We start from the raw sequence: 25,216 nt of genomic DNA on the forward strand, positions 1-25,216 counted from the left end.
TGAAAACAATGAGAACTCGAATACAAAGATAAAGGATCAAAAGGTAAATTCAAACTTCAACATTATAAATAATAGCCAATCGAATCGCAAAGAACCAACTAAAGAGTTGAGAGTAGAATTACAAGAACTCGTAAGGACTGAAATGAATAAACTAGGTTTACCCGATAAGATAAACAACAACGGTAAAAAATCAATTACAAATGAAATTAAAGATGCGAAGTAGAATTTATAAATAAAAACTCGGGAACGAAAAGAGACTATAAATTAACTTCACAGACTAAATTCGGACACTTCTTTGACTACCTTTCCTCAGAACTTAGAGACAATGAGTTACTATACATAATTGATCCTAATGCGAAAAGAAATGATAAATTTGACGATGCGACTATTGAAAAACACAAATTTAAAGTTAGAGATATTTTGATTAATCACATAGACAATACATACCACTCGAAGGTAGTAAATATTCAAGATCCTGTAGAATTGCTAAACAAAATAAAAGAAATAAAACGATGTGAAACGAATGTAACGTCAGTCTCTATTAGAAAACAATTATATAGTACGCAGTACTATCCAAACAAAGAAAAAGCCTCTGAATTTTGGGAACGGTTTGAAGATGTGTTAAGAACATATGAAAATTTACCTGATAAAACTGTTCTTACCGACGAAGAGAAACGAGATGCATTCTACAATGCTATCATGACAACGGTTCCACAAGTACAAAACGCAGAATTTGTAACTAGAACCACGACAGGAAAATGTTTGTCTTATGAAAATCTAAAAATTTGTATTATACTGGCTGAAGCTGTTAACCTGGAACTGCGGCACCAATAGCAGCCTTGCACGCTCAACGAAGGGAAACGAAGGAACGATGTTTCGAGTGTGACGATGTGGGCCACTTTGGAAGCGACTGCTCCCGCAAGGACCACAGCCTGAAAAAGTGTTATGAGTGCAACGAATTCGTATCTCACAAGGCAGCTGATTGTCCACAACGACTGGATAGGATGCGATTGACAGGACGAGGTGGCTCTAACAATAATAACAGGTACGCAAATTCTGCACGCTCACGAGCAGGTACACGGGGTAACTACTCGTGTAGAGGTACTAAAAGAAAATTTAACGATGCGGGAAACTATAACGACGCGAAAAAGGGAAAATTTAATACAAATCGAGGCATAGGTGGATATAGGAGAAATAACGGAAGGGGAAACAGAAGAGGAAGTTCTGGATACCAAAAAGACAACAAGAACCCACAAGCATCAGCTGAAAATCAGAAAAAGGATAAAGGTGAGAATAATATAGAGATCGAATGCAATTATACTAATATGGATATTGACGACGAGCATAATGTAAAAGAAAGTCAATCAATCGCGAAGTTTCTAGCCGATTCCGGAGCCACTGAGCACTTGACGAACTCTAAATTAATATTTAAAATTTATAACGATGAGAACTGTGGAACAATCAGGTGTGCAAATAAAGATTCGACGGCTGACTTTAAAACTGATGGAGCGGGAGAAGTCGAAATTATCACAAAAGACGGGAATCATTAAACTAGAAAATGTTATTTGCGCTAGTTCATTGTCGGAAAACTTGTTATCATTAAGACGATTTGTTCACTGTTCATGTTCACTCAAAAACTGCGTAAGGTAGTAATTCACTTCCCCGTGTCGTCTATTGTACCAGCCAACAATACGTGGTATAAGGTGGTGCGTCCATCGCCCCTTTCCACTAAAGTCCCATCGTCTTTGCCACTCAGCTAGGGTTTGTTCCTTTGCGGATTTCCAAACTTCCTTTTGAGTATTGTCACCACGCCGGCTTTCTTCGTATATATTATTTCGTTCTGTTGCTAGAAGGTCAATAGGCGGCAAACTTGAAATAACGCACACTGCATCTTCTGATACTGTTCGGTAGGCAAAAGCGACCCGCAATGCACTTCTCCTATAAACTGTTGACTGCTTTCGTGCATAGGACTTCACCAACATAGCGTCCGCCTATATTGGGTCACCGTATAACATAATTGATGTAGTTACACTGGCTAGGAGTAACCTTCGACCCTGCGTTGGCCCACCTACATTTAGCATTAGTCGCGATAGTGCAGCACCGACTTTTGCTGCCGTATTGCTCACCCTCTCGAGATGCTGCTCAAACGTTAGTCTGGCGTCTACGGTGATTCCCAAGTACTTAATGGTCAGCTGAGAGTCTATTCCGTGTCCGTTCACTAACAGCGTTATTGTCTCTATTTTCTTTCTACTAGATATAAGGATAGCCTCTGTTTTATGGCTAGCAAGCTCCAGTCTGCTTTAGCTAATCGTGAATTATACCTACTACCTCGTTAGCGATTTCCGTCACCTCTTCCTCTTGCTTTGCTACTACCACTACTGCAATGTCATCTGCAACCCCTACAACCGTTGCCCCTGCGGGTAGCTCTAGCCTAAGTACTCCATCATACATGCTGTTCCACAATAATGGGCTGAGCACTGACCCTTGTGGGACCCTCCGGTTACTTGATAGGTTTTTGTGCCGCTCTCTGTGTCATACAAAAGGGTTCTGTCTTTCAAGTAGTCAGACATAATCCTTCTTATATATGCGGGTACCTCTTTTTTCCGCAGTGCCTCGTGTATCTTGCCCCAGCTGACTGAGTTAAACGCGTTTTTAACATCCAGTGTAATAATAGCACAGTACTTCTTGAATCCTCCTTTTCATCTTTTTTCTTCTATTGCAGTTACAGCGGTGTCGACTACTAAGCTTACGGCATCAAGAGTGGAGCGTTTTTTCCTAAAGCCGTATTGATATTCCGCTAGTCCACCTGGTTTTTCAATTACTTGGTCCATTCTAACGCCGATTATGCGCTCTATAATCTTGCCCGGGGTGTCCAGCATGCAGAGTGGTCTGCATGAGGCAACTTCTCTAAGTGGCTTACCTCCTTTTGGTAGTAGCACCAGGCGTTGCTTCTTCCAGTTCTTAAGAAACGTCCCTTTTTCGAGACATGAATTGTACAAGTACACAAAGATATCGGGGCGTGCCTGTATAGCTTGTTTCAATACTATTTTGGGTAAGCCATCCAGGCCTGGAGCCTTGTTTTTCCCTATTCTTTTGCATGCAGCCAGTAATTCCTTTGTGGTGATTGCTGGAATGGTTTCGTCATTTGCCTTCACTTCAGAAATAGCTGTTACTTTCGGTTGAAGGGGGAACAGTGTGGTCACAATACGGTCCAGCAATTTCGGGCTCTTAGGGGTATATAACCTCCCTTTATCTTCTTCATTACCGTCGTTTATTTTCTTAGATTTTTTCCTTGAGTATCCGTTTAGCATCCTTTATTTATTTATTTAGGGCGTCTTCTATTTATCTTCCACGGCCAGTCTTGTAGTATTTCTTCCAAGCCCGCTGTTCTCGTCTTCTAGTTCAATGACACTCTTTGCAGGCCACGTCAATTTCTTTATCACACCAGTATACTGGCGGTCGTCTATTGTCGGGAGCCCTCCTTGGCATTGTTGCGTCGTAGCCTCGGGTAATATTTCCCATTACCTGCTCGACCTTATCATTCGCAGATCTAAACACCAGTATTTCTTCTAGAGCCAGCAAGAATTTCCTCTTTTCATAATCCTTCCTTTTCCAACCGACTCTTTTTGTCGTTGCCCTCCCGTTGAATATCTGCTTCGATATTCTTATCTTCATTATTATCGCTTGTTGATCACTATTAGTGTAATAATCGCTCACCGTCCACGATCTAACTAAGCTAATCAGGTAGCTGCTGACAAACGTGAGATCTATGATAGATCCAGCGTCTCCTCTTTGGAATGTGTAAGAACATCCCTAATTAACTAAGACCAAGTCAAGGAGGGCGAATGCTTCCAATAGCGCACGTCCTCTTTTGTTCGTCCTTTGGCTGCCCCATTCTACTGACTAGGAGTTGAAATCGCCTGCTATCAGTACCGGTTTTCTTTCTACAGCATCCTATACTATCCGGTCCAACAGTTGTCTGAATTGTTTTATCGACGTGTTAAGAGAAGCATAGCAGTTGTAAATGTGTACGCCTGCGACCTTAGCGCGTACGAATCCTTCATTATGTTTTGTCATCTTTTTCTGGAAAGCGGCGTCTCCTTTGTTTAGGTCTCTGTATTGTTCACAGACGATGGCTATGTCAATTCCTGTCTCATGGACATACTGGTTCAGTAGGTCCTGTGCAGTCGCGCAGTGATTCATATTCAACTGCACTATTTTTATTTTCTTTGTCTGTCAGTGGCTTCTACTGCAGCTCGGTAAACTGGGCATTCATAGCTACTAGCTGCGTGGTTACTCTTCCGACCTGTGCCTCCTTTGCAAAGTACACAGTTGGGTTGGTTCTTACACTTCTTTGCTTTGTGCCCATCTTTTCCACATTTAGAGCAAAGCTTACTTCTGTCTTCAGTTACTGTGCGCTTTCTACCGATATGGCCAAAACCTAGACATTTATAACACCTATGCGGCTCGTTTTTGCGGTTAGCCACCCGGATCCTACAGTTGACCCATCCTATTTCGATCTTCTGTAGCTTAGTGATCTTAGCCGTTATCTGAGCTGGTACCCGTATCACTGCAATCTGCGTGTCACCATACGTCTTTCGCAGAGATCTTATCGTAGAGACTTCTATGATATTCTCTTCGCCAATTTCCTTCTGTAGTGCTTCTAGTACCTTCTCTTTTGAGGTAAGCATGTCCAGATCTCTTACTTCAATGGTTTCTTCTTTATGGAGTGCTTTTATTGTGGCGCCTTCCACTTGTACTGCTTTAACTGCTTCTTGGAAGTCCGAGGTTGACTTCTCTTGTGCGTTTAAGCTCTATTAGAAGATCTACTGCAACTGTTCTGCGTATTTTATTTACGCTATTCCTCAGTGTGTTAAGTGACGAAGCCGCTTTCATTTTTGACAAAATGTCTGCATAGCTCTTTCCTTCTGCAGCCTTAATGATTAAAGCATCCGGTCTGGAAGATTTTGCCCGCTTTGGTCCACCCTTACTGGTCCTATTCTGGTTTGTAACACCAAGGAGACTTTTATCCTTTTTGCTTGCCTTTTTCTCCTTTTCCTTTGACTTTCTTGTGACGACTTCCTGTTACGCTGCCTTTTTGAGGTTGATTATCTGCTTCTTTATTTTCTTTATTTCTATCCTGTGGAGTAGTTGGGGCTTCCTTTGTTGTACCCGCTATCCGAGATCTGAGACTCGGGGTTGTCTGGGTTTCCCTACCCTGAGTTTCCGGGCGCTGGCATTGCTGTAAGTTATCTTCTGCCATGCAGAGATTTTTATAGCTCACTCTTATGATTTGGGCAAGATCTTTAATTTGCTTGTGCACATTGGGCCTGTCCCTATATAATCGATTAGTTCATCGATTCTGCTTCCATGGCGATTCACGTGCGCATTCCTTTGCGTTATTCATACAGCTGCCTACAGGGCCTTTCACCCGATCGGAATCGACGGCGGAACTGGACACTGTGGCTTGGCCTGCTTGGGGTAGTAATGTTATTAACTCACTATCCATGTTTGATTTAACTTCGGGGTTTATTCCCGTAATAAAGAAGAAACCATTGAAGTAAGAGATCTGGACATGCTTACCTCAAAAGAGAAGGTACTAGAAGCACTACAGAAGGACATTGGCGAAGAGAACATCATAGAAGTCTCTACCATATATATATATATATATGTTATTTTTAAGTATTTTACTGAAACATATTTGAAATCACTTCATTATACCCAAAAACAATGAATGCAACAATAAAATGCGGTTAAAAAAGTTCTTAACACGACCCAGTTTTTAAAAAACGGTTTTTTGCGCATTTCTTCACAATTTTCATACTTTTAGGTTTTCATTTCTCTAAAAATTTTTTTTATAACCTAATGTACACTTATATTATCTCTGTGAGTGAAATCAATGTGCCCTGTGGTGATTTGGGGCTAAATTAATTTTTTTAACTAAGGTTCAGCTCCCAAATTATTGAAAAATTCAGAATAACGTTCTTATTTTCCCCGTTTTTTGAGAATATCGATGTGTTACAACTAATGGATGTTAAGTAACTTATACTGCTTAAAAGTAAAGATGAAAACCTTCAATTTTGTTGTATTTTTATGTCTCTAGGTGTTATCGACACCGATATGCTCATTTGAATTCGGTAAGAAAATCGAAACATGAAATCTGTGAACAGGGTACTCAAATTTTTACGCTTATTTCTTTTTTTAACTGCAGTTTAAGTCCCGACTTTACAGAATCCTTACAAAAAATACTCTGCTGTATATCCTGCAGAAAATCCTGCATGTATATCGTGGTTTTTCCTGCAGGATGCTGGAGGATTGTTTTAAAAACTTATTTTTCTAAGTAGTTTATAGGAATATTTTATTTTTAAGTATTTTACTGAAACAATATTTGAAAAATCAATCGAACAAGTTCCTGCAGGAAATCCCTACAATAATTTCTGCAGGTTACTTGAAAAAATAATTTTTTTAAACAATACTGCAGAGGATACTGCTGGAAAAAACACGAAATATGCATGCATGATTTAGGATTTTTTGCAGGAAATCCTGCAGAGTTTATTTGTAAGTAAAACTTTTATTCTTTTGTCTCATTCATGGAAACTCATCCCTGAAAAATATTCATGCATAAATCTACGATTTGTCTATTGTCATATAAAATACTATTATTTAATTTTTCTAGAGGTTATTAGTTCTAAATAAAATTAACAGAGTATTTAAAATACTATTATTTATTTTCAAGTAAAACAAAAAATATATTTACAAATGTACAACAAACTTTATTTATTTTTATCATATTATTATTCAGTTCTTAATTTTTCTATTAATTTCTTTTTATCAGAACTAGCCAGTAAGTTTTTTCGGCTTTCGTCAACAAACTGAAGAAGATACTTTTTTTGTTCTTCATATTGAGAACGGGAATTCACATACTCTTTCTGGTGACAAATACCACAAGTGGTTTCGAAATGTACGTAAAGTAGCATCAGATATGTCTTTATCTACATCATCGAAATTAATTAATTTTATCAAATTCAAATCATTGTTTGGAGCGGTAATAGCAGAAGGAGTAGTGTACCATGAAGTTATATCAAGTGGCGCGGGAGCGCCACGCAGGCGAGTTTGAGAAGCAGACGACGCCGCGGCGCCCGTGACACTATTTACTTCTATATTGGTATCTCGAATTTTCAATTAAGGAAATAAATTATTTATCATTCATGTACCCAGCTAATTTTGATAAATGTTTATACTGGTATGCCAAACTATGATTTTAAACCAAAATATCAGCAATAAACCAGCTTTAACATAATAAACAAATATGCAGGTGAACAAAAATGCTGAAATCACTCGCTTAATTTTTCTTCAGCCCAAAAAGTGGTAAGACCGTTAAGTTAGCTGCGTGCAGTTTTACCGAGTGGTTAGACTGTGAAGTTGCTATTGAACCTACATTGTCTGCTACTCTGCTTGAATTATAAATGTGTGCTCCGTAGTATTCGGTGTTTTGGTGTAAAAATCTTTCAAGGAAGGTGTCTAGATAAATAGGGTGGCTGATGACGACGTCTAGGTGGTGCGCTTCGTGGTTTTTGTTGTCTAGGTAAATAAATCATACGATGACGGCGTCTAGGTGTACAGGGTGGCCGATAACGAGTTCTAGGTAGTTCGCGCCGTGGTTCTTTGGTGTCTAGGCGTAGAAATAATTCGAGGGTGGTGTATATCAGAACTATCAGTGATCTCATGTTAGTGATAAAAATGTTACAAAAAAGCTTTGATCTAAAGGTGCTAAATATGCTTATATTTTATTTCTACGACGTCGAATATGAAATACTCAAAAAAATTTACTAAAAAGGATTGAAATCTCTAAAAAAAATTAACTTTTAAAAAAGTAAAAAGTTAGGCAAGTTTGATATATTTCGCAACAAAATTACAGATTGAAAAGTACTAAGATCAATCAAACAAAGTCAAGTTTATTATATTTAATCGTGATGAAGCAAGGAACAACTCTCAAGATAATTACTACGTAACTTGCCATGCCCGTTTCATTGTACTTATGGTGTTTGTATGACGTTCTAATACATAAAAGGAAATTTTAGTTGTTTACCAATAAACAAAATTAAACGGGCATGGCAAGTTACGTAGTAATTATCTTGAGAGTTGTTCCTTGCTTCATCACGATTAAATATAATAAACTTGACTTTGTTTGATTGATCTTAGTACTTTTCAATCTGTAATTTTGTTGCGAAATATATCAAACTTGCCTAACTTTTTACTTTTTTAAAAGTTAATTTTTTTTAGATATTTAAATACAATGAATTTACAAATGGCATATAATTTTACTTTATCTCTCTTATTCACCTGGAAAGATTTTCTGAATAAATAGATATTTAATGAATAGATGGCTTTAGCCATCCAGTGGGCATAGTGCAACGCTCCTGGCTTCTTAATTGTAATTCCTGCTCCAACACCTAAAAATACTAAACAGAGCTCTAATAGTTCTTTATAATCACATCATGTCTCTAGTCCAGCTAATCCATTTTCATAAGAATCCTGATCTAAATTCAGCTATTCATCTCGAAACTTTTTGAATATAGGCACATTAGGTCCACCAGTGCCATGAAATTTTGTTTCGAATACTACTCTCAATAGAAGCTCAAGAATATGACGGCGACATGCTAAATAAATCTTTTTCTATTAACTGCTCTAAGATTACCGCTGTACCACTTTTAAATCCTCAATTTACATTCGCTGTGTCACAGCACAGTGCATTTCTTAGCCTAATAATCCCCAATCTTTCAAAGATGTATAAATTACTGAAACTATTGTAGTCACTTTCTGGTCTTGCAATGCAGGTACATTTATAATTTTTATAAATTCATCCTGGATACCAAAATTGCATAATAAAATGTAACAATGCATAAGAAATTGTAAAAAAAAGTAAAAGGATGTAAGCAGAAGTAAGAAAATAAAAAAGTCGTCATTTTCTTATATAATATTACGCTTACAGACAATTTTTTACATTTTGTTATACTTTTTTACGTATTGTTACATTTGACGTTCCAAAGAAGAGACTCCCATGAGTCCTCCCCATGAGAATCCTGGATCAATGGATTTGTAATAAATTGTAATAAAACGTAACAAAATGTAATAAAATGTAGCAAACTGTAATAAAACGTAAAAAAGGTCCGAAATCCAACAAAAACGTACAAAATGATACGATTTGTTACATTTTCTTATATTTTATTACACTTTATTACATTGTTTATTTCCACTAGGGAGCACCTTAACTAATCGTTGCATTTTGGCTAAATGTTTGGCTTAGTTCCGATTCAGACTTAATTACTTCTGGAGATTCATTAAATAATTCCAACGCTTCTTAATCTGAAAATATCATTATTTGCAATTAATAAAATAGTAAAAAAAATGTTAACGCCAAATTATATGAGCATCATTTACCTGACATTTCTATACAGTCTAGCATAGCTAATTTATTTTTTATGTATACAACTGGTTTAGAGAAAAAATTATTTTTTACTTTATCATTTGATGCCCTAAGTATTTTGATTTAATCATCTGGGGATACGTCAAATACATTAGATAGACATTTGCCCAAGAAACTCAATGACTTTCTTACCCTTATTTTCAATTTTTTTTCACTTTTGTATATAAGTAATACAATTTACGTAACTTTGCCTCACAATCATCTATTCTTCTCGATTTTATTAACGATTCTTCCCATATATTTCTTACGTCTTCGATCACAACCTTAAGAGCATAAACTAGTTTAGATTTATCAATCTGAGTTTTGAACAGCCCTGACGAAAAATATCACGTGATTAATTGCATGAGTAATCGCGCGATGAATCACTTGATTACTCACGTGATATATCACGTGATTATTTGGCGTCATATATCACGTGATTATTTGGTGTGATTTATCACGTGATATATCACGTGTAAAATCACGTCAGAAATCACTCGTAAAATTTAAGTATTTGTTTATATTGAAATAAATTGTTTATTTTCCATCTAATTAATTATAAAATATTTAAAATATAATAATATTCATTATTTTATATAGATTATACGCATACTGCATATATTAATAATAATAATAATTAAAAGACTTTTGAAATTTCCATTATTTATCTTACAGTATCCGTATAAACTATAAAAACTATTAAATATAATTATATTTTATGTATGATTTTAATAGATGTTTTAAACTTGCAACAGCACAAACAGCTCAGGTAGTAAGACATTGGATTGTCAAGTGGAGGACAAGGGTTCAAGTCTTGGTCAGGGAAATTTTTTTGCGATTTATTTATTTGAATTATCAATATCATCAACTATTTTATAATTATTTAGATGGAAAATGAACAATTTATTTCAATATAAACAAATACCTAAATTTTACGAGTGATTTCTGACGTGATTTTACACGTGATATATCACGTGATAAATCACGCCAAATGATCACGTGATATATCGCGTGAGTAATCAAGTGATTTATCACGCGATCAATGATATGATTAATCGCCTGATTTTTTTGCCAGGGAGTCTTCTAAGAGCATCTGAATTAGATGGCAGATAATTTTTATCAAATTCTGAAATGAATATGTCAGTTATATTAGACAGATCCAAATTCTGTTGATCAGAAGCCATTTTTCATCTCTATACATGGATATGCTGAATTTTGTTTAAAAGAATATTGAAAGAATGTAATCAATATCAAAATTATAACAGCTTGCTAATACAATCAGTAATTAATGAATCAGTTTAGTTTTTCGCATTCAATTTAAAACCCTGGTATACTGTTTACATTCGCATATGTCTCCTCGTTCAGAATTTATTTAAAGTCATTCGTTCTACCGAGCAGAGAAATCATTAAGAAATCCGGAATGAGAGAATGGGAATCCACTAAACTGTTTTGCGCTCTGAAGTTAGCGTTTGGACTCGCGGAATTTCGATTTTCTTACTGAATGAGCATATCTCGGAGTCGATAACACCTGGAGACGTAAAGATACGACAAAATTAAAGGTTTTCATCTCTATAGTCGAGAAATCGTAAATATAATTTATTTTTACAAAAATTAACTTAATTATCCACTGACTTTAAAATTTATGATCGAGTTTATGATTTATGTTATAATTTTTTGCAAAAAACATAATATATTTACGATACCTAAACTTTAGTAGGAATATTTGTAACAATAAAATCAAGTTCTATGATTTTTTTGGTGATGATCCAAGTGACGTAAATAATTTCTATAAGCAAACATGTATTTAAATAATTTATCACTAAGCTTTTAATTTTTAGTCAATGATGGATATTAAGGAATAGTTTTCTCTTACGGTGACATTCTTTATTTTAATGTTATCCACCTCTGTGATTTTTTTAGGAATGCTCCAAGTAAGTCATAAGCTTTGCCACAGGCTTTAAATACGAATTTTAATAATTTTAGTACAAATTTATGAATATCTTCATTTTTAGCAAAAGATACAGGGTCTCTGCCATTCTAGGACCCATACAGGAACTTTTGGACTATAAAAAGGTATCTCCATGAATTTTTTGGTGGTCGTAGCCCGGATCGAAATCTGACTTTCAACAATATTAAGGTTTAAATGGCTTATAAGATAGGTATAACACACACACACACACACACACATATATATATATATATCGATGTTATACCTCCAGAGAGCGAGGAATAGGCCGCGGTTTGAGGAGCTGACCGCGGAATATGAGGCTAAACGGAAGAGGCTCAAAGCTGCCATCAAGGCTGCGAAGAGAAAGTGCTTGTGCGACTTCTGTGAGGAAGTAGAAAACGACCCCTGGGGCAGGCCGTACAAAACGGTCATGAACAAGATCAACCCCAGGGGTGCGGCAACGCCCACCTGCCCCGACTTCCTCGACAGGGTCGTTCGCCACCTTTTCCCACAACAACGGGAAATGGCAGCAGATACGGGCCTGATGGTAGCGGACGGTGCAGCCGAGCCGCCAGACGTATCAGAAACCGAGTTGAGGATGGCTGCTCAGAAGAGCCCAGAAAAGCCCCAGAGCCGGACGGTATACCTGGCTTGGCAGTCAAGACCGCAGCGTTGGAGGTCCCTAGCCTTTTTAGAGACACCTTCAACGCATGCTTAAAGGAAGGATGCTTCCCGTATCAGTGGAAGGTACAAAGGTTGGTACTCCTACCGAAGAGAAGTAAACCCCCGGAGGAGCCATCCCCTTACCGACCACTTTGTATGCTGTATATACCCGGGAAGCTATTTGAGCGGATAATAAGTGCCAGGCTGGAGGCAGCCATCCTATCGGAAGGAGATCTTTCCGAAAACCAGTTCGGTTTTCGGAAGGGTTGCTCAACCATCGACGCCATAAGCCGAGTTGTTGAGCTCGCCACCAACGCCATCGGTGGCATTAGAAATGCCAGACGTATGTGCACAGTCATTGCCCTGGACATCAGGAACGCCTTCAACTCGGTTAGATGGGACAGCATCATGCTGTCCCTAGAACATCTCAAGGTGCCGCTCTACCTAAGAAGAGTCGTATCGAGCTACCTGAGGGACCGGATCCTGCTCTACGACACCGATGCAGTTGTGCGCTCATATAACATAACTGGAAGCGCACCACAGGGTTCGGTCATGGGGCCGCTCTTCTGGAACGTCGTGTACGACGGTCTGTTAAGACAGCGGCTCCCCCGGGGGTTTGAATGGTGGCTTTTGCCGACGATTTAGCTCTTGTCGTCGTTGCGAAGAGCGTTGAGGAGGTGCAATACCTCGGAGACATCTCCATTCAGGTAGTAGCGGACTGGCTGAGCGACCATGGATTAAGTTTGGCGGCAGAAAAGACGGAAGCGGTGCTCATCTCTCGCACGAAGAAGAGGATGTACACTACCTTCACAGTTGGTAACAAGGAAGTCCGATCGGTAGACTCCATCCGATATCTTGGGGTCACGCTAGACGCGCGACTATCGTTCAAAGAACATCTTCAGAACGCAGGCTGAAAGGCAACAAAGGTAGCTCGTGCGCTCGCTTGCATCATGCCCAATATCGGAGGACCAAAACAGCCTCGAAGGTCCCTCCTCGCATCGGTGGTGAGCTCCGTTAATTTATACGGAGCCCCAATCTGGGCTGATGCATTGATGAGGAATGCGAGCTTTGGAGCTCCCTGTCGGTGGTCCTGCAGGGTCGCCGCGCTACGCGTGGCCCGAGCCTACCGCACCGTGTCGGATGCCGCTCTCTCCCATCGACCTCCTAGCATCCGAGAGAGCTGAAAAATATCGTGAAGCGTCGCGTACAGAACGAGAAGAACAGGACAACTTGGGCTCAAGATGGGACGTCAACACATATCGGCAGTGGCAGCAACGGTGGGATTCAGACAGCGAGGGTCGCTGGACCCACCGCAGCATCCCGGACATCAGCAGGTGGTCGAGCAGGAAACACGGCTTCGTCACGTTCCATCTCACCCAGGTGCTAACCGGACACGGATGCTTCCGCAGCTACCTGTATCGTATTAAAGTGTACAGGAGCGCGGAGTGTCCAATATGCCCTGGAGTAGACGAAGACGTGGAGCACGTCGTATTCCATTGCCCAAGATTCCTGGAAGAACGACAGCAATTCCAGGAGTACTGGAGCGGCCCTTTAACACCCGAGGGCCTAGGGGCGTGCTTGCTCGAGTCGCAGAGTGGGTGGGATACCGTGGTTACCCTCGCCACTAACATCATCGAGCGGCTGAATCTCATCAGAAGAGAAAAAGAAAGAAGAGGAAACGTAGGCAATAACACCAGCCAGACATAAAGTGTGACGGCCCAGACGAGGCATGACTGCCCCCCCCCCGAAGTAAAGCTTTACGGTAGCTCCTGGGGGGGGGGGGGAGTAACAGTCGTTTGGAGGAACCCTGCCGGTGCGATCTGGCAAGGGGTTTTTAGTGGGAATTCCTGTGTTGTACGGTGCATCACCGGCGAGTCCCACACTTCGTGCGTAAAGGCATTTTTACCCCTCCGCCCAATGAAAAAAAAAAAAAAAAAGATGTTATACCTATCTTATGGAATTATAATATAAATAAATAAATATATATATATATATATATATATATATATATATATATATATATATATATATATATATATATATATATATATATAGTTCTACACGCTCATGTGATATATATTTAAATTAAGTATAGCCTATATCTTGTTACACGGAAAAGATCTCATCTAAACAAAATAAATAAATTTAAGAAATTATAAAAACTGTTGTTTACTTTGTAAGTATTAGTAAGTTAGATAATGAATTTTCCTATTTTTGTATATTTTTTCTTTTTCTTTATGTATATCCCGGGCCTGCAAACAGGTAACTATGTTTACCTTGGTGGGATTACGAGTATGTTATACTCTGTAATGTTATCCGGATAATTAAATAAATAAATAAATAAATAAATTTTATACCAAACAAATATGATTTTCGAATATTTGATTTTTGTATAACATGCCCCACAACAAACTATAATAAACATTATATGTTAGCTGCGAGCAATGGGAGCGTTTATTGATAGTAATATGATTAATGTTGAAAAAGTGATATTTATAACCAATCGATTTAGAGGAATTAAGAGGAGAGCCTCACTAATCAGAGATGATCGTAAAAAATTATTTAATGGAGCATTTATTTATGTACGAGGGCTGACTCTCCTACTGTTGTTCTTATTATCTGTTTTGTTCGATTAATATGTCGAGTAACAAATATATTTTATTACTTCTACAGATTTAGAAGAAAATATAATGTAAAATATTGTAATAGAAAAGAATAATAAATGAACAAGCAATATTTCAACATGTAAATTGGAAATAAGTGCATTTAAAATAATTTATTTTTTAGGATTTGAATTTTCAATTATATAAAAGTTGATATTTTTTAAATATTGTAAAGGCTATAGCCGGGTTACTATGGTGAAATGGCCCCCTTGGAAAATGTATATATGTTATATACCATTCGATGGGGGATAAAAAAAAACTCCCATAGCCAAATTTTTAGCTCTCTGCCTAGTGCGCATGCGCAGTAACGTCGATAAACGTGTTTTTTTGATTTTATTTTTTTCTGAAGTCCCTATAGGATAACAATTTTTTTAAAAATTCACATTGGTGTATTTTTATGTCATGAATAACTGCAATTTTTTTGGGATTACATAACCTCAAATATCGGATCTAAAAAAATTATTAAAGTTTTCAATCGATATTTTGACCCCCTTGTTTTTGAGGTGCAACTTTTTAAGTAGACTTTTTTTGTGTACTTTTTCCCGTTCTTTACGATGGCACTAACGTTTTTTCCTTAAAAATGGTGGCACAACTCGATTTGAGCCAAAAACTGATTTTTTTGCCATTTTTTCACGTTTTTAGCTGGTTATGTTACAATTTAGTTACTAAAGTGACTCCTTTTGAGTAGTTTTGCATATCTTCCCATGAAAACATAATCAAATGAAATATTTTGTTCGCTCCAAGCCGTATTTTTTATATTATCTTACGTTTTCAATGATGGTCTTATCAGAATTGTGATATCACCTTATTATAAAACTGATGGCTAATGTTATGTTCTTTTTAAACGTTCTGTGATTGGTCGAAAGTATTGTCTCTGTCGCACTTTTTTGTTTATTGTTTATTTTTATTTATAATAAAAGGTTATGCTTGGCCGCGCGGTTGACGCGGCGGCTGCAATGCAGACGATCTGCGTAGTGAATGGTCAATCATAAAATTAAGAATTATCAGGAGCATAAACAAATAAAGTATTTTGATTTCTTAATTAATTAAACGATGCGCAAACCAATGGCCAACATTGTTTTTTTCAAAACTATTTTTTTTTTTTTTTCTTACAATTGTCTATATAAGGGAGAAAGTACAATACGTCCCGTCCCGTCCCGTACCGACCCCGGGACATACCGTCTGAAATAAGTCACTTTTATATTATTGGCTAATTCTGTTCGATAACCCAATCGACGGTACAGAATTAGCCAATCCCGTAAAAACAGCTTATTTCAGACGGTATGTCCCGAGGTCGGTACGGGACGACGGACTCAATTGTACTTTCTCCATAATATACTAATACAAGTGAATGGTGAAAACGCTGTTAGTATAAGTTTATAACTTTTAAAGTAAATTAAAATCTAGCAAATAAAAATTGTTTCGATTTTTCTTTTTACTATTTCGGCTTTTGACTGATAATTGATAGCAATACTAGAAAAAATAATAAAGTAGTTAAGTATTTATTTTCAAATACATTGGAGTTAGTTGGAACCGAAGGCTGACGAGGCTACTTTAAATCTTTCTGCTGTTTACTTCAAAACTAACAATCTTGTATATTTAAAGTGAGTACTATATATTTTACATATCTTTTAAAAAAATGAAGATTTAACAAAGTTTTTCAAAAGTTTTGACATCACAGATTATATGCTTTGATATTAGGTTTATATGTATTTCTAATACATATTACACAATAAATTAATATTTTGTTAAATAACTTCTTTAAAATCAAAACCTATTATTAATATCTAAAATGTTATTTTTATGCCGACACTTTGAGTTTTGAAAAAAATACTGTAACCAACCTACTGATAAATAAAAAATCTCCCATGTATTTATAATAAATACACTTGTATTTTACCGGTATATGCAGAGTAAGACTTATTAATGGGTAGAAAAATAAAATTTTTATTATAAATTCTGTAGTATTAAGAGTAATTGTATCAAAAATAATGACAGATAATATAGTAATATAATAATATGATATAATAATATAATAATATGATATAATAATATAATAATATAATATAATAATATAATAATGTAATAATAATAACAGATAATTATTAGACCTTTCTATACGCTAAATAAGAAAAACATGTTGTGTACGTTATTAAATTCTTGCATAAAATCAAAAGTTTAAACCAACATTAAATTATAAACTGTTTTAGTACTCGCATAAAGATCCGATCTTATCCTAAAACAAAAATAGCAATCAGATTTTAAATCAATAAGCTAACAAAAAAGTAATTAATAAAAATGAATTTTCAATCCTATAGATATAGATATACGTACAATGCATGTAAGGGGAACGAGTCTTTATCTATTTAACTTAACCAATTTAGGCTAATCACATAAAGTAAAATGAGAAATTAGTTAAACATAAAGTTGTTGAAACTATTAACTAAATAAAATTAAGAAGGAAAAACATTTGAATAAAATATGACAATAAACTTTTGCTAGAAACGGATTTGACGATTGATGAGTTGCATGTTTTGATGTAATGCGGTATATTAATTATACAAGTATGATTAAATTGATAAAATATAGAAAGTCTTGAACAATAATTAATTTGTTTATGTATAAAATACTGTCAAATTAATAAAAAATGCACATAAATATCTGCATATGACTATATATGATGTGATTTTTACTATAGTTAATTATTATGAGATGAGAAAAAATATTTGGTTTTACATAAAAACAATACATGAGAAATAATAAAAATGAAAAATAGAACTAATAGGATGCGAACTTATTAATTGTCAATTAACTTTTAAGTTAAAAAAATGTAAAATGAATAAAGTAAACACAAGCTAACCTATGCTTTAAACACATACGTATATGAAACATCATTAAAAACAACATTATTTATTTATTTTAAAATACACTATTATTCATGTCTAGATACAAGAACATATTTTTACAAAAAAACAAATTGAATATAATAATTTCATAGGTTTGTTGATTTTATAAAATCACTAGGTGCAAGCACTTCAATACAGTTTTTATGACAAAAAAAAATTATTTGCTTAAAAAACTTATAAATGAAATACAACTTATTTCACTTTTACTAGGCAATATTATTTTTTTACTTTTCATGTAAAGCTACTGAGAAAACTGGATTATACAAGAACTTAGATTATAATATTTTTGTAATATTTATTATTCATTCTAGTTTTTAATTTAAAAAAAGGCAAACAATTTTTTTAGATTTTTAAAAACTAACTAACAGCATTTTTAAATGTATTGTAAAATATTTATATTTTATTATTTCAGAAGTGATCTTCTTGTCTAATGGTTAAATAAATATGGCATCTAATAGTAATGAAGAGTCAGATAACATCAGGAAACGCGATGATCGAAGATGTGCCATGTGTAATATTTATATTAGAAAATCAATTGGTCGAGAAAAGGAAATCGAATCTGAAGTTGAAATCGAATATGCTAAACAATTATCAAATAAAGATATTTACATCCATGATGTAATTTGTGATTCATGTAGAAAGCGATTAGCCAAATACATATCAAGCTCTAAACCTAAAAAGGTTAATGTTCCAGCAACTGCTTCGTCTCAAGATTCAAATGTTTCTGAATCATTTTCTCAGCTAACTGTCACTTCATCATCTCAGGAAAGTACACAATCATCTGTATACACAATAAAGGAACAAAAAGTACGAGCAACCACGGAATTACTTATTCAAAGGACGATTGCGACACATAAATATTGCTTTGTTTGTGGGTACCAAAAACAGACTAATAATATATTAGTTCCTTTAGAGGCCATTCAAGTTTATAGTAAAATGAATGTTTTTATTCCACATGGCAATAGATGCTGTTGCACACATTTAATTAAAAAAAGATTTTATGAAGATGAACTAAATAAAATTAATATTTTTTCCACTACAAGTACGGTATATATTGATGAATTACTACAATTTTTGAGTCAATTATCAATGAAAGCAGACGAAACTTTATTAGATACAGTAGCTGAATTTTCCATGCCTGAAAAAAAATTGAAAGTTTTTACGGGATTAACGTGGGAAAATATTAATTATCTTAAAGATCAACTCACTTCTCTGAAGAATTCCTGTGTAAGGACAGCGACACAAGCCATTGTCGTATTTTTATTCAAAATGCGCTCTGGGAATTCTAACTCGCTCATCTCTACAATATTTGACATTGAAAGCGAACAACAAGTATCTCGTTTTTGTCAATCAGTATTATTATCTTTCGAAAAAGATTTACTACCAAAACACTTTGGATTAGAAAATGTAGACAGAAATGAATTGATTGAAAATCAAACTTCTAATATGGCAAAGAAATTACATCCTGGTAAACAACTTATTTTGATTGCTGATGGTACTTATATAAGGCATGAAAAAAACTCTAATAACGAGTACCAAAGAAAATCTTATTCAGGCCAAAAAAAAGTTCCTCTGACTAAACCATTTACTATATGTACTACTAATGGTTATGTTGTTGACCAGTTAGGTCCATATCTTGCAAATAAAAATGATGCTACAATACTGATTGAAATATTGGAAGAGAAGCAGAATATTTTACAGAAACTTCTTCGCCAAGGGGACATTTTTATACTGGATAGAGGTTTCAGGGACATTAAACAAAAATTAGAAAATATGGGTTATATTGTTTTGATGCCTGCACTCAAAGGTTCAAAATCTCAACTTTCTACGCAAGAATCAAATGAAACAATATTCACGACAAAACTGCGATGGGTTGTTGAAGCAGTGCACGGAGTTCAAAAGAAAAAATATAGGTTATTAGATCACAAACTTGATAATAAAATGGTGAAAAATACTGGATCTTATTGTAAAATTTCTTGCTACTTAAATAACTTGTTTGGCAAACGCCTAGATTCTGATGAAGACATGCAAGATGAAATATTTAGTGCTATGCAATCTAGAAAAAATGTTGAAAATACATTAGCAGTTTTAGTAGCAGACAAAAGATGGAGTCGTCGGAAACTACCATTTAAAATAATAACTTCGGATGATTTACCAGACTTTCCTGAATTAACAATAAAAGATTTGAAAATTCTGTTTACAGGAACATATCAGCTTAAACAGACAATATCTTACTTAGCGGAAATGCTTGACGCAGATAATAATTTGAAGATTCGATATTCAAAAGAGACTAACAATATTCTCAAACTTGAAGTTCAATCCAGGCATATTAACAGAAAACAATACAAATGTTTCGTTGAGTATAAACCAAATGGTATTGGTTATTCTAGCATCTTAAGACACTGTTGTGATTGTGCTAACGGTAACCGTACTATAGGATGTTGTGCGCATATTGCTGCCATAATCTATTATCTTTCACATGGAAGATATTTATCAAAAATCATACGACCAGCTGAAATTCTGTCTAAAATGTTTCTTAATGATCAAATTGAAGTGTGTATTGATGAAGATAGTGACAATGATGAGTGAATCATTTTTTCTATTGTGAACATTCGTTATTTTTAAAAAGCTACTTGTATACGTTCCATAATTTATTTTAAATAGCCTATGAAGATAATAAATTATACTTTGTACGAATTGAACATACTTAACTTCAATTCCTTTTTAGCTGATAATTATTACTGTCAATAGATTTTGAATAATCAATTAAGTAGAGGCAGATAAGCCAAATATGGCCTTTTTAAGACCACAAGACGCCAAAAGTACCCTCAAACGATCGATTTCAAGGCTATGTTTAGCTAAAAACAGGCTTTTTTGCGTGAAAACCCTTGCATTATGACATTTTTAGGTTAGTTTTGGGTTACATGGTACCAAAAATGGCCTTTTTCGGCGTTAAATCACTCAAATGAGGGCATTTTTAGGTTAAAGAGAAAAGCAGACACTGACAGCGGCGATATTCTTTTTATATATAGAGAGAAACCCTTTATTACCTCAAATTCTGATAAGACCATCATTGAAAACGTAAGATAATATAAAAAATACGGCTTGGAGCGAACAAAATATTTCATTTGATTATGTTTTCATGGGAAGATATGCAAAACTACTCAAAAGGAGTCACTTTAGTAACTAAATTGTAACATAACCAGCTAAAAACGTGAAAAAATGGCAAAAAAATCAGTTTTTGGCTCAAATCGAGTTGTGCCACCATTTTTAAGGAAAAAACGTTAGTGCCATCGTAAAGAACGGGAAAAAGTACACAAAAAAAGTCTACTTAAAAAGTTGCACCTCAAAAACAAGGGGGTCAAAATATCGATTGAAAACTTTAATAATTTTTTTAGATCCGATATTTGAGGTTATGTAATCCCAAAAAAATTGCAGTTATTCATGACATAAAAATACACCAATGTGAATTTTTAAAAAAATTTTTATCCTATAGGGACTTCAGAAAAAAATAAAATCAAAAAAACACGTTTATCGACGTTACTGCGCATGCGCACTAGGCAGAGAGCTAAAAATTTGGCTATGGGAGTTTTTTTTTATCCCCCATCGAATGGTATATAACATATATACATTTTCCAAGGGGGCCATTTCACCATAGTAACCCGGCTATAGCCTTTTGTGTCATAAGATTCTGCAAGGGAACAGATATATTTTAACAATTGTAAAATGAATCACTAAATTCAATTTTTAATCTGTATTTTTAAATTTAATTGATTAGTAGCATAAATTTAAAATTAATGTTTTAAGAAAAGTAAATTTTTAATTGTGTCAAATAATTAATTAATTGAATCATTCAAGATGTTATAAACTTTGTATGTATACATTGTATAAGTTGAATATATATTTATATAAATATATATTATATACATAAAATTAAGAAATATAGATAGTATGACAGTCATAAAATGTTTAATCTGTAATCTGAAAATAGCAGGAAGAAGTCCAGATCTCAACTTTCTTTTAATTGCACAAAAATAATAATTTACTGTATATTAGTCGGCTCTGATGGCATAAACTTTCAAGCGAATATTTATATTAAAATAATGCAAAACAATTATAGTTTAAAGATCTACATACATTTTTGAGAATTAAATATATATATATATATATATATATATATATATATATATATATATATTTGTCCCCTTAATAAGTTTACTTGTATAAATTTGACTATTATTTTGTTCGGTTATTATATGACAAACTTTAATCTCTGATTTAGATATAACTAAATATCTCCTAGAAACTTGCGAGGCGCATCCAGAGATATTGTTCTGAATTCAACATTCTGTTATATTAATTGACAATATATTCTTTCTTTTACTACCACTCTGAGGTTATTGCGTTTGAAGTCATTTACCTAGCCAAATGCTACACAAGTTTCCTTTCACCTAAATCAATAAGAATCCACAGTCTTTGCAATATAAATACACGATCGTCGTCGAAATACAACCGAGTGAGCGTCAGCGAGCGAGGCATCTGCTGTTAGTGTATAATATAATATAATTGTAAATGTCAACATTAATAGTAAATAAATATTGACTAACGTGCAATGGTGATGACAGTAGACATGTAAGTTGTAATCAGAATAGTCAGTGGCATAATAAACATAAAAATTAAACTTAATGTTGTATAAAGTTGTTCTTGCCAGACTTCCGTGTAAAAACCATGAGTAACACACTGAGAAAAGTCTTCTATAAATGGTCCTTGAGCGACATGAAATATAACAACCTGCAAATGAATAAAAATAATTTAAGTAACCAAGCCGCATAAAAAAATACAAATATCTGCAAAAATAATTCTTTGTTATAATGTTATTTTTATTAAAAATAATATAGCTGTAGTCTCAATAAGCGCTTGGATCAATAGCAACGTTTGCTATTATGAAAAGACGTGATCGCATTGCATTTAATAAAAAAAACTCACAGTATGTGTTTTAGCTGGATAGATATTCCCATTAAAAGAGTATGATTTTCGCTTATAAGCAAAAAAAATTTGCTCAAGTGCACTGCTATATTGTAGAGGGTAGGCTTTGAAGACGTTAGGTGCATACTTGCTTATGTAATCATGACCAGAAATGTTCCACAACTATTTTGAAAAAAATACCACCTTTAGTTTTAGAGAGATTTTGTTCAGACCCTTTGGATTCGCGCGCGCTTATCAGCGCCACGACGCTGGTTCCCGCACGAACTCTGCGAGTGATCGTCAGGTCACCCGAAGATCCTGCGCGAACTGTTTCGCGACAATAGTGGCACCCCCACGATTGAGTCCAAGGCCAATAAAACCAGAGTGCATATCAGTACTCGTTCTCTTTTTTAGCTGACTACTTCATGAACCTTTCGCAGAAGTAAGCTCTTGGCATAATACTACGTTTTTCTCACGCACACACTGACACTATTTAATATCACGATTTAAAGCAAGATTGTTAGTTATTAGTAAAGGTTTACATAAATACAAGTGTACACATATATTTACGAGCAACAAACGCTTATTACCGTCAAATCGACGCGCTTGCACACCCAGTTATTACCTGATTCTTCCTACCAAAAGCACAAGCTCTCCGTCATTTAAACGCGATCGTGGATATCCTTCGACATTCTCGCAAAAGGAAGTGAGATTAAAATCGTTGGTTTTTTGGGCCGGATCGGCTTAAAACGGGGAGAATCAGTGAGTATCAGTAAAGTGATCATTGGTGACTTTTCGGAAAGCATGTGCGAATTCCGGACTCTAAAATTTGCTTAACTGCGAGTAAAAGTTTCCCTTTTCTCCAGACTTGTGAAAACTTGCATCAGGGACGTTTGAATTCCCAAATGAAAAAAAAGGGCAAAAGGTGTGTGTTTCACTCTGACGCGAAGTAAGAAAATTCAGCAATAAAAGCTTAGCAGATAGTGCCTGAAACGAAAAGGCTGGTCGAGTCGATACTCTGCATCGACATTGACGTGTGCGCCAAGCTCTGCTCGCGCAGCCATAGTCAGCACGTCTGCTATGAAGCAAGAGGAGCGCACCTAACCTCTCTCTCTCTCTCTCTCTCTCTCTCTCTCTCTCTCTTTATTTTTCTGCCACTGCTAATAGCTTCTCGCCTTCTGTTTATCTTGTTACTACTATTCGGTTTTCTCGCGATGTCTACCGCAGCGATAACCTTGCTTGGCAGTCAATTAGCCACCGGGAATTCTATTACTAAGGCGTAGACGAATCTCATAAAAATGGGAGAGGCCAATTTAACGGTGGAGGTCATAAGGCAGCGCCTACAACAGTTAGACAACTATTGGAAAAACTTCAACGAAAATGACCAACAGCTCTACGTGCTCTACAATGACCTCAAAAAGGAAATACTTCAGCACTGATTACTTTTCGGAAATTAAGGATGAGTACCTCCGCGCCAAGGTGAACATAAAAACCCGGATGGCTGCGCTGATTGAAGCCCTCCAGGGAGTTCCGCCACTCCCACTCAACGACACTTAAGGACATTATATTAAATGTCATACTTGATTGAATCAACTTTTTTCATCAAACTCACTATATATACTGAATATACGATATTCTGCACAACGCCTAGACTGAATTTCAAAAAAAAAACCTTATATTACATGTCATACTTGCTTGAATCAACTTTTTTTACTCGAACAAACTATATAAATTGAATATACTATATTCTACACTACGCCTAGCCTAAATTAAAAAAAAAAACCTTATATTGCATGTCATACTTTCTTGAATCAACTTTTTTCACTCGAACTCACTATATAAATTGAATATACTATATTCTACACTACGCCTAGCCTAAATTAAAAAAAAAAATCTTATATTGCATGTCATACTTTCTTGAATCAACTTTTTTCACTCAACTCCTAGACTAAATTATCAAAATATTCCTATATTACACATACTTGCTCATACTTACTTGAACTAACTTTTTTCACTTAAACTCTACACCATGCCTAGACTAAATTTTTAGAATGTTTTTACCCTACTTCCTTTTACCTTTTTTCTGGCTAAATCTTCTCTTTCTTATGTCTTTGTGAATCTTGTAATCATGTTACTTTCTTATCATTCTTTTTCTTAAAAGCACACGCATCGTCACAATATATTATTGCACAGCTTGTATTCTGTAAGCCTGTGAACGGTAGAGGCTTGTCTTTGCCAACCACTACTTTGTCATTTCGTACACAAAATTTGTGCTGCCCTGCTATGGCTGACAGCAGCAAGTCACTTATATTGCTTTTATTACCATGTATATATATACTTTATAATGAAACCTTCCTCAAAAGGTAAAAGGTAGGCAAGTATAAACTGGTATTTATTTACTGTTAATTTTTTTTCGATGATGATATAATTCATTTAAATAATTATTTATATAAGTAACGAACTATGGTAAAAAATATATGAAATCAAATACTTAAATGGCAATTACGTATTTCGAATAAATTTATCAAATTATTCTTTAATACGATTTATAATTACATTGTTTTCCTAACGTTATTGTTAATTTACTGGCGGTATTCTACACTAC

At 35.1% G+C, this 25,216-nt stretch overlaps 1 protein-coding gene across 9 annotated transcripts in view; it reads right to left on the reverse strand.

Moving 5' to 3' along the window:
• LOC103317573 (gonadotropin-releasing hormone receptor) overlaps positions 1–25,216 on the reverse strand; it is a 449,011-nt gene that overhangs the window by 110,830 nt on the left and 312,965 nt on the right. For all 9 annotated transcript variants that reach the window (XM_031927021.2, XM_031927020.2, XM_031927022.2 and 6 more), the window contains one exon: positions 22,254–22,437. In XM_031927021.2, the coding sequence (XP_031782881.1) occupies positions 22,254–22,437 (184 nt within the window). The remainder of the gene's footprint in view (positions 1–22,253; positions 22,438–25,216) is intronic.

This window comes from Nasonia vitripennis, assembly GCF_009193385.2.
Source record: "Nasonia vitripennis strain AsymCx chromosome 3 unlocalized genomic scaffold, Nvit_psr_1.1 chr3_random0009, whole genome shotgun sequence".
Classification (NCBI taxonomy): Eukaryota; Metazoa; Arthropoda; class Insecta; order Hymenoptera; family Pteromalidae; genus Nasonia; species Nasonia vitripennis.